We start from the raw sequence: 10613 nt of genomic DNA, 5'->3' as shown, positions 1-10613 counted from the left end.
GGCGCGGCGGGCCGCGCAGCCGCGGGCCCGGGCCGGGCGCCCGCCGGAACCGGAACTCCGCCGCCGCGCCGGCCGCCGAGTGGCCGCAAAGCCTGTCTGTCTGCCCTCGCCCCGCCCCTCTCCTCTCTTTAGGGACCGTAGAAAATGCCCTGCGGGAATAGCAGCGGCTCAAGGCACCGTCTGCTAAGTGCGACCTCAGCGTTTCGGGAGAGGGGCGGGGTTTGCTACCCTAGGCCCCGCCTGCGACCCCCAGACCAGGGCAGAAAAAAAATGTAAAACCTCTTTCGGCTTGAAAAATCATGGTAGAATATTAAGTTCATCAATCACATAAAAATATGTCATAATGTCTAGAAATTATCTACTCCCCAAAAGTCATATATATACATTTCCCTTTTTAGGAGCTGGAGAACGCTTTGGTGGCTAAGTCTGGATGCCTAGGTCTGCGGGAAGCCCCCACCCTGGACAGGACTCAGAAAGGAAGCCCCCAGAGTCTGAGGGTAGGAGGCCCCCACCCTGGGCCTCATCAGCACCAGATGTCTAGGGACAGGGTCCCCGACCACTTTCACGGACAGCAGCCCCCACTCCTGCCTTGGGGAGGGGCAAGGCACTGCTCCTGGGAGCAGTTGGCTCAGAGTGCCCAGGAGCTGGACAGGTCTCCAGAGTCTCCTGGGGGCAGCCACCATCGCTGCTCCGAGGGCCAACCCACAAGGGACAGACAGGCAGGATCCCTGGGCCAAGCAGGAAAAGGGGAGCCTGGGAGGCCATGCCCTCCCCCGCCCAGGAGGCCCTTTTCAGACCTGCGTCTCCACAGCAGAGCACAAAGGGAGGGGCAGCCCCCCATCTCTTTGGGACCTCGGTCTCTCCCACTGCAATTACTTAGCAGGTGGTCCTGATGCCCAAGGCAGCTGGCATCCGACACAGTGCCAGGCTGCTGGGAGTGCCTGGCTCTGCTCAGTGCACAGGCCTCCATGGCCCTAGGGGGCTCAGTCTCAGCCTCACAGGGGTACGGGCAGCAGGGAATCATCTCCACATCTCTAGTTATCCCAGCAGAGCACGGGGCCTGCCCCACGTGTGGCATCCGGGTCTCCAGGGCCAAGGCAGAAGCAGCTGAGACCTGCAGGGGCCATCAGCAACAGACTCGCTGGCCTGGCAGGGGAGGGGCAGACCTCTCCTCTGGAGGAGGGAGCAAAGGGTCTCAGGGCAATTTTATTCAGTTGGAACCAATCTGCTCAGGCTGGACCGGACTCCTCCCCCTCGGTTCTGGCCGAAGAGATCAGAGCCGCAGGTGTCCCCGGGCTGGCCTCATTATGTCACGGTGTACAGCTCGTCCCGATCATTCTTGCAGATCTGATAGTGGCAGGGGAACTTCTGCAAGCAGGCCCAGGGCTCAGCCTGCTCCTCCCGCGGCGGCAGCAGGAAGGCCGCACTCCCGGCCAGCAGTATGTGCCAGATGCTGTGGGTGTAGTAATAGTTGTCGTTGGTCATCATGAAGGTGTAGATGGCAATGCCCATGGAGGCCATGGAGATGCCGGGCAGGAGGAAGAAGGCCCAGCGCTGCCAGGAGCTGGGGTAGCACCGGCGCCGGCGCCTACAGCGGCACACCTGGAGCAAAGAGCCGCACAAGTGTTGGCGCAGGCCAGGGGAGCCGCAGCTCCCAGGAGCCCAGGGCCAGCGGCCGGAGGGCTCGCCCAGGCCGGAGCAGAACTGTGAGGCCGGGGTGCTTAGAGGGTCCAGACACATGGCCACTGGTCCTCAGGTTCAGGCCCTGCGCCCACAGCCATGTGGGGCCTCTACAGGTGCACCAGCAGCCTTCGACAGCCGAGGGGCATCGGGCCATGGACCGGGTGGCTGGGGAGTGTGGCCAGAGGAGGGGCCCGTACTCCTCCTCCTCCAGAGTGTGGGTGGGAGGCCCCGCCTGCTCCGGCTCCTTACCCACATGAAGGTCATAATCACGAAGGCAAAGAGGCAGGGCCCCATCATATTCCACATGCCTCTGCGGTCCAGCTGCAAGGACATGGCGAGTACTAGTGTGCCCAGGAGGAACAGGACCTGGACAAGACACAGCAAGACTGCAGGGTCACGGGAGGCTCAGACCGGAGCCAGGCCGACAGGAGCAGGTGGCCAGGCCCACGTCACTGGGCCGCCGCCACCCCCACTACCTCTGCACCTCTGCCTCCCTCCTTGAGCTGCTGTGGGAAGGAAGTGGCTGGGCACATCTGCGGCACTGCTCAGCCGGGCAAGCCCTCTGGGGGCGAGGAGGTGAAGCCCCTCCCCGGGGCAGGACACCAGCTGTACAGCCACACGCGGCGGCTCTGCGCCCACACATCTGCCTGTCCCTGTTCCCCTGCATTTCTGAGGTTTTACATCAGCATGGCCTATTTCTTCCCAGATGGTTCCTGGGGGGACTCCCACTCCTGTCTCCATCACACACCTCTGTCCACAACCTACAGGTCCATGGCCCCAAACCCTGCCCAGTTAGACCCCACACTCTGGAACGTTCCTATCTCAACGCCCATGCCCTGACCACGGGGCTCCCCAGGAATGCCCTTGGACAATGCCTGGCCTGCAGTTCCAAGAGCAGACCCAGAAAACCCTCCAAGTGCCCCGGGCACCAGGACCAGGGGCACGGCTAAGCATCTGGAGTGGCTCCTGTCTGAGCAGGCTGTGGAGAGGGGCGATGGAGCCTTGCCACCGCCTGTGGCCTTCCCTCCTGTGTCCTTGAATGACCGCACTGCCCCTTCACAGCTGCCCACGGCTGCTTCTCAGGATGGTTGGTAGTATCATGAGCTCCAGGCCCAGCGCCCTCTCGGCCTCACGGATGCTGCAGAGGGCCTGGTCTCAGCGGCCACTCACATGCTTCAAGACTGTCTTCAGCCGGGCCATGCAGAGGATGGTGACCCAGGCGGACGCCCCGGAGCCCAGGAAGTCGCAGTACTGCAGAGTGTCGTAGTTGAGAATGCACAGCACTGCCTCCCCTGGCTGGTCACAAGCATGGTAGAACTGCCAGCGGGGAGGGGGGACACTGAGCATCAGCCCAGGTCGCCCCACCTCCGGGTCCCCAAAGGGGCGGGGCGGGCCGGCCTACCGTGGAGAAGAACATGGTGTAGAAGTAGACTGAGGCCTCCACCAGGAGGGCGCGGCGCACAGACACCGTGATGGGGACCAGGAACATGAGGTTGCTGAGGGTCAGCAGCAGAGCAGCCACCCTCTGCTGGGCCTCGGTCTGGGCTGTGCTGTTGTCGGTGCAGCTCCACCCACGCCAGCCTGGGGGCATGCAACCCCTTGGGGCTGAGGCTCCAGGCAGGGAGACTTCTGAATGTCAGGGGCCCTTCTTCACCCAGGGGCCGGCTGGGCGGGTGCATGCAGGGCAGGTATAGGCAGGTAGGGACAGGTATGGGGACGTGGGGACAAGCGCAGACAGGCAAAAACAGGCATGGGCAGGGGGAAACGGGAGTGGGCAGGTATGGACAGGTGTGAACAGCAGAGAGCAAGGGCCAAAGCCAGCAGGCAGGACCACCCCGAGAGACACCCCGCTGTTCCTGCCCAGGGACTTCACAGGGGGCCTGGGAGGAGGCACCTGCCCCCAGGTGCTCTCTGCAGGTGGGGCTTCCGCAGGGGAGGTGCCGGGCTAGGTCACCAAGGTGTGCAGGGCCCAAGCCCTTACCTGCCTTGCAGCTGCAGCCCGCATACAGGTAGCCATATCTGCGCAGCAGGAGGCACTGGCCATAGGGTCCACAGTCATCCAAACAGGGCGCCAGGTACAAGGTGGTCTCCACGTGGACCACAGCCCGCTCACAGTGTCTGCAAGGGAGGGCCCGGAAGGCTGGCTGCAGCTACCACAGGGCTCCCAAGAGCCCACCACCAAGCCCCCAGACCCCAACAGCCCCAAAGAAGTCCCCCTCACCCCTGCCCGGGCAGCTGTGGGAGGGCTGAGCAGAGAGGAGAGGACTCCCTTCTAACACAGAAGGCACTGAGCCTGCTACTAGCCGCAGGCAGGGTCCCTCCCACTGGAGGCAGGCAGCCCCGTCCATGGTCCTGATGCAGCGGCAGCCTCTGAGCCAGCCGGTAGCCCTCGCCTCAGTACCAGCTGACTTACCTAGGACTCTCAGGGCACAGAAGCTGCAGGGAGAGGTACCAGTTGTCTGATTCTGGGTAGGGGATGGTGAGGTTGGCTGTGTGAGACGAGGTGCTCAGAGACAAGGGGTAGCCCTGGAAGAAGGCTGCGTGGAGCGGGAAGGCCGGTCAGAGGGGCCAGAGGGCCGGCGGTGTCACCCTGCCAGGTGCTCCCGGCACCCCGTACCTGTGGTACAGCTGAGTGAGGTGTTGAAGCTGAGGAAGGGTGAGGCAGCATTCATGCAGCCCACCACCAAGGTGCCATTGGTGACCGCCGTCTGGAAGGGAAGCAGGGCAGGCTGTCTCCACGAGACCCGGCCCAACTGTGCCTCTCACCTTCCAGCTCAGCTGGGCCTCTCCTCTCCTCTCCTCTCCTCTCCTCTCCTCTCCTCTCCTCTCCTCTCCGTTTCCTCTCCCCCCCTCCCTCACCCTCCCCTCCCTCCTTCCCTCCTTCTGTCTCTCTCTCTCTCCCCATCCCTCCTTCAGTGCTGGGCATTGAACTCAGGACCTCAAGCATGCCTGCAAATACTTGGGTGTCTTTCTTCCTTTCTTTTTTGCAGAACTGGGGACTGAACCCAGGAGCATTCTACCTCTGAGCTGCAACCCCCAGCCTGATTTTTTTTTTTTTTTTTTTTTTTTTTTGCGGGTCTGGGGATGGAACCCAGGGGCATTCAACCTCCGAGCTACACCTCCTGCCCTATTTTTAACTCTTTATTTTGAAACAGGGTCTCACTAAGTTGCAGAGGGCCTCACTAAGCAGCTGAGGCTGTCCGCGAACCATGATCCTCCTGTCTCAGCCTCCCGAATGCTGGAATTACAAACGTGTGCCACCATGCCTGGCTCTGATTTTTTTTTTTTTTTTGAAACAAGGTCTTGCCAAGTTGCCACACACAGGCCTCCAGCCTGTGATGTTCCCATCTCCGCCTGCCAGGTACTGGGGTTACAGGTGTGTGCCACCACCCAGGGGCTTAGGAGCTTTTCCTTGAGGCTCCTGCTGGTCCAGGGCTCCCTCCAAGCCCTTCTGTCCTGGACACCTGCCTCAAGCTGTGATCCTAGCCACTCCACGGCCCGTTTCCTCAGGTGTAGCCCTGGGACCTGTGGACAGGGAGAGGGCTGCCCTGGGGGGAGGTCCCCTGCTCAGATAGACCCCTGAGGCAGCCATGGAGCTGGGGTCACTCTGCTGGCTGAGTGGTCACCCCCCTCCATACCTAAGTCGGCGCACAAAGGCCTAGGCAGGTAACCCCGTGCCTGGGCCACAAGCCACCTGCAGTTGGCCCCACGGGCTGCCAGGATGGTACCTTGTTGGCCCTCAGGGTGATGGTAAGGGAACCCCCACTGTCCATGCCGGTGTTGAGGCCCAGCCGCATCACAGAGGGCACGTCTGAACGCACCAGCACCGAGGCCCTGTCCATGGGCTGGAAGCGCACAGACATGGCATCCACATCATCCCTCATGACCGGGTAGCTCAAGAAGCAGAAGGGGCCACGGCCCCCGCTGCTCCAACCCAGGTCCTGGGGCGTGGGGCCTGGGGACGCTGGGCTGGTGGAGGTGTGGTAGCTCTGGTTTGGACTGCTTCCCATGAAGTGATGGAAATTCACAGTCCACGGCCTGCAGGCTGTCAAGGGGACAGGGCGCTCAGATGGAAGAAAGCCTGAGGTGGAGGGACCGGGCAGAGCCTCCCCACGCACCCCTGCCTCCCCATAGCCCACCTGTGAGGACCGCGTCAGCAACGAAGGCCACTGACACCTGGGGCTCTGCCAGGCTCTCAGCGGTCACTTGCAGCCACCGGCCCCAGGGTGGGGATGGCAGCAGCAGACGGCAGGGCAGGGTGGGACCTGCGCAGGTCAGCACCTTCTGGAAGTTGCTGGGAAGGGTGGCCGAGCCCACCGTGAACCGCACAGGGCAGCCTGAGTTCCTGCTCGACGTGCAGCCCTGCAGCTCCAGCTGAAGCTCCTGGGTGTATTCGGGGACAAAGATCCTGCAGCAAAAGGGTGCAGCCTCGCTGAGGCTCCGCGCAGTGGGGAATCGGGCCCCGCCTCCTGGCAGGACCCCACAACCCAGGGCCCCAACTGCACCCCCATGGCAGGGACAGTGGCCCCACCCAGTCCCAACCCAAAGGCTGGGGCTCCAAGACGGACCCAGGTTTCACCCAGGCCCTACTCACTTGAGGTAGCTGGGGTGGGAGAAGAGATTCTGCCGAAGGGGCACGCCAGGCTCTAGGATGGAGACCTCGACCACCCGCATGACCAGCATGTCAGGCTGAAAGACGTAGGCACATGTAGGAACAAAGCCCTGGGGGAGAACGAGGCACGGGGGTTGCTGGGATGCAGGGCAGAGCAGGCGTGGGGGCCAAGCGCAGAGCAAGGCCAAGCCCAAGGAGGCGGCACCAGGCCATCGCGCACCAGGGTCCTGCCCCAGCCCCTCTCACCTTCACTTCGATCTTCTGGGATGAGGGGGGCAGGTGGGCAGCCACAAACCAGTCCCCAGGGGCTGGGTGGGAGACATTCACAGAGGTGTTGCCCAGCAGCAAGGTGCTCAGCAGCACCCGGATGTGGAATGAGGGCGGCACCAAGGTGTCCTTGGGGAAGCTGGTGCCCAGCGGGTTGATGACCGGAGGGGCCCCATAGCGGAAGTGCCTGGAGGTGAGGGCAGGCCAGGGTCAGGGAGGGTCGGGTCGCCTCGGCCAGGCGGAGCACCGCGGTGGGAGGCTGGACACCTACATAGTGATCTCCTCCTCCGGGCAGGTGGCGCCGTTGCCCCAGGATGCATGCAGCAGCCAGCGCAGCAGCACCGTGTCTGGGGGCACACGGAAGTGGAAGAGCCTGGTGCTGCCGTACCAGCTGTAGAAGGACAGCTTCTGCGGAGCCTGGGAGAAGTGCTCTGACACCAGCCCCATCCCTGTGGGAGAAGGCGCTCAGCACCGCTGGCCCCTCCCCTCCCGAGGGCCCCACGGTCGGTCGTCTGGGCTCCACCCTGGCCCCAGCAGGAACAGACTCGGGAGTCCTGAAGTCGACCTGGAGCCCCTGGCAGGCCAACCTGGACCCCGGCAGAGGTCCCTGCTTCCCTCTGGCCCTGGAGCTCCCCTCAGGCGGCCCTTCCTCTGCTTCCCTCCGGAGCAGCAGGCCTGGCCACTAGGACCCCGAGCCTCTCTCACTGCAGCAGCTTCCAAGCGGAGCTGCCTGGCCCCAGCACCCACCTTAAAGGAACTCCCGCCAGGGCCACAGCATCCAGGCCACCAGGCCCAGGCTGAAGGGCATAGGGACTGGCCAGGCAGGAGAAGCCGCCCTTCCTAATGTCTGCCCTGGGCACTAGACAGGAGGACACCCTCCTTGAGCCTCCCACGGTACAGGTGAGGCTCTCTCCAGAAGCGGCTGCCTCAGGACACAGATCCCTGCCATAGTGACCCTGATCTGGGACCTTAGACCAGAAGCCTGGCCAACTGCAGGGACCAAAGGACAGGTGGTTTCCACGTTCCAAATGGCTGAGGGCTCTAGCTGCCCTGGAGCACACACCCACGTGTGGGGATGCAGGGACAGAATCGCCCCCAGACTAGGGCCCCACACAACCGGGCCGGCAGTGGCTCTCGGCTCCACCTCAGTCCCAGTGCCAGTCAGGCCTTGTGCTGTGTGGCCATGGGCGTCCCGGCCCCAGTCGAGGCCCCAGCGTCCTTGTTGGGAGGCCAAGATGGATGGTGCCCCTCCTCCCGAGGTTAATGAGTAGCACAGTGCTTCCGGAAGAAGCGACAGCCTGGCCTCACTCTGAGCTAAGTGCTCCCCACCCAGAAGCCGCCCTCTGTCCCACTGAGAGAGCGGCTGCCCAGGCCTCCCCGGAGATGGGAGGGAGACACCTGGAGGAAAGACGGCAGCTGGACGGAGGAGTCTGACATGGGCTGGGCAGGCCCCCAGAGTGAACTCAAAGCTCTTTTGATGTTTGCAGCCACTAGCTCCCACTGCCACGGGGCCTCGAGTGGTGATAAAACGTGGGTAGAATGAGAGCTGGGGCAGAGCTGCCCCTCCCCAGGACTGTGGGATGAGGAGAAGCAGTCAGCAGCCCACACCCAGCCCGAGGGCCAGGCAGGCAGGGAAGAGCACCCAGCAGGTGCGACAGGAGCAAGGCCCTCAGGCCCCTCTGGCCCCAGAATGCCAGCCCCAGAGGACACCTGGACCAGACCACTGGCCGCTGTGATGTTTCAATAGGTACACAGAGATAAGAGACCCGCTCAAGGTGGCCTAAAGCCGGGTCTCTAACTCCCAAGGCCACACGGCCCCTCCAGGCCTCCCTCAGGCCCTGCAGCAGCTTCCCTGACCAGCACACCCACACAGTTATCTTGGTGCACCAACCTGGCAGCTAGCAGGATGGGCTGAGCCCATGTGACATCAGGAGGGGTGGGAGGGCCAGCCACAGCCACCCCCGCATAGCCCCCCATGGGCACAGGTTTGGGGGAAAGTCCCAGAGGCTGCCCTGAGAACCTGAGTGAGGGTACCCTGGCCTACACACTCCGACCCAGGACAGGTGCCCTAGAGCCCTGGAGCCAGGGTCGTGGAGCTGCCTGACCCTCAGCAGGCCCAGGGGGGTGAGGGGCTGATCTAGACCACCAGGCCCTCACATGCCCAAGCTGATGCTACACATACACACACCACCTGCCAGAGACCCTCACCCAGGCCTGAGCCCAGGGATGGAGAAACAGGGAAAAACAGGGTAGCGGTGTCCAAGGAGTAATTTAATCAGGAGCAGGCTCCTCAGGGGAAACCGCCTTTCATTTCAAGCTGTGCCAAGCTCGGAAACCAGAAGGCACGGCCCTCAAAAGAAACAGGAGCTCAGAGGAGCGACACTTCAGGCAAAGGGCCAGGCCTTGGGAAGTGGAGGGTCTGGGGGACACTGGGTGGGCCGCTGACTGCTCAGGGGCACAGTGGGCCCTCCCAGCAGCAGGCAAGGACCTGTGGCCTCTAGGGAGTTACGCCCACAGGACCTGACTGCACCTGGTTCTTCCCCTAAGCAGAACCACCTTGCTGGACCTCAGGCAAGGAGGGGAACTTCGGGGAACAGAGGTGCAAATGAGGCACTCAAGTTTCCCACCAGGGGGTACCCCTTCCCCAGATCTGTGTGGGAGACAGCTTTCTTGGGACAGCTGGGAGAACAGCTTCCAAGAAGTGCTGCCTCTATCCCCAGGTGTTGTGGCACACACTTGTAATACCAGTACTGGGGAGGCTGAGATGGGAGGATCATAGTTCAAGGCCAGCCTCAGCAACTTAGTGAGACCCTGTTTCCAAATAAAAAACAAAAAGGGCTGGGGATGTATAGCTCAGACATAGAATGCCCCCCTGGCTTCAATCCCAGTACTCCCCAGAAAAAGAATCTCTTTAAAAAGGGGGCTGTAGGTGTAGCTCGGAGTTAAGATGCTGCTGGGCTCCATTCCCAGGGTCACCAAAAAAAAAAAAAAAAAGGAAAGAAGCAAGGCTGCGTGGAGTGAGCCTACTGGGGTTAGGAACTGGGGGTGCGGAGATGAGGAGCCCCGGCCTGCACCAGAGTCCGAGCCACTTTCTCCCCCTACCCCCATCAGACCCCACGGGGCCTGGGATCGCGCCGCCCCCCGCCCCGCCCGCCGGCCCCGCCCGACGCCGGTGAGCGCACAGGTGCGCCGTCACAATCGCCCCGCCCGCGCCCCCGCCCCATGGCGCCGGCCCTCACCTCTGCTCGCGCGCTCGCCCGCGGCGGCCCGCGGCGCCCGAGCCAGCAGCAGCGGCAGCAGCAGCCGCAGCCCCGCCAGCGCCGCCCGCGCCGCGCCCCCGCTCCCGGCGCGGCCCATGGCTCCGCGCTCCGCCCGCGCTACCCGGCCCGCGCCCCGCGCCGCCCGCCCCGGCCGCCGCCGCCTCCGCGGCCCGCGCCGCAGTCCCGGCCCGCGGCTCCCATGGCCCGCGCCCGCCGCCCGCGCCCCGGGCACTTCCGCCTGCAGGCCCCGCCCTCGGGGGGCGGGGGAGGGGGAGGGGGAGAGGGAGGGGGAGGGAGGGAGGGGCGGCGCCCGGGGGAAGGCGCGGGCGGCCGGGGCCGGGGGCGCGCGGTGGACAGGGCACCCGGGACCCCGCGGGGGCAGAGGGCGGGGGACGCGCGGTGGACAGAGGGGCCAGGGCACCCGGGACCCCCGCGGGGGCAGAGGCCGAGGCGGGGGACGCGCGGTGGACAGAGGGGCCAGGGCACCCGGGGCTCCCGCGGTGGACAGAGGGGCCAGGGCACCCGGGGCTCCCGCGGTGGACAGAGGGGCCAGGGGACCCGGGACCCCGCGGTGGACAGAGGGGCCAGGGCACCCGGGGCTCCTGCGGTGGACAGAGGGGACAGGGCACCCGGGACCCCCGCGGGGGCAGAGGCCGAGGCGGGGGACGCGCGGTGGACAGAGGGGCCAGGGCACCCGGGACCCCCGCGGTGGACAGAGGGGCCAGGGCACCCGGGACCCCGCGGGGGCAGAGGGGCCAGGGCACCCGGGACCCCGCGGTGGACAGAGGGGC

General features: G+C 64.5%; 1 protein-coding gene across 1 annotated transcript; it reads right to left on the bottom strand.

Moving 5' to 3' along the window:
- Positions 1 to 1305: 1305 nt before the first annotated feature.
- PGAP6 (post-GPI attachment to proteins 6) lies at positions 1306 to 9919 on the bottom strand (the record flags this gene model as incomplete). Its single annotated transcript, XM_080704357.1, has 13 exons — positions 1306 to 1602; positions 1933 to 2049; positions 2854 to 3000; positions 3086 to 3264; positions 3665 to 3801; positions 4097 to 4220; positions 4301 to 4391; positions 5412 to 5728; positions 5823 to 6091; positions 6278 to 6405; positions 6542 to 6749; positions 6834 to 7011; positions 9802 to 9919. The coding sequence occupies 13 exons, from the start codon at positions 9917 to 9919 to the stop codon at positions 1306 to 1308; spliced, it is 2310 nt and encodes a 769-aa protein (XP_080560483.1).
- Positions 9920 to 10613: the final 694 nt, after the last annotated feature.

Source organism: Muscardinus avellanarius, assembly GCF_963383645.1.
Source record: "Muscardinus avellanarius genome assembly, chromosome: 10".
NCBI classification, from domain to species: Eukaryota; Metazoa; Chordata; class Mammalia; order Rodentia; family Gliridae; genus Muscardinus; species Muscardinus avellanarius.
Note: the sequence above shows the minus strand (reverse complement) of the source record. Positions and strands in the feature narration are given on the sequence as shown.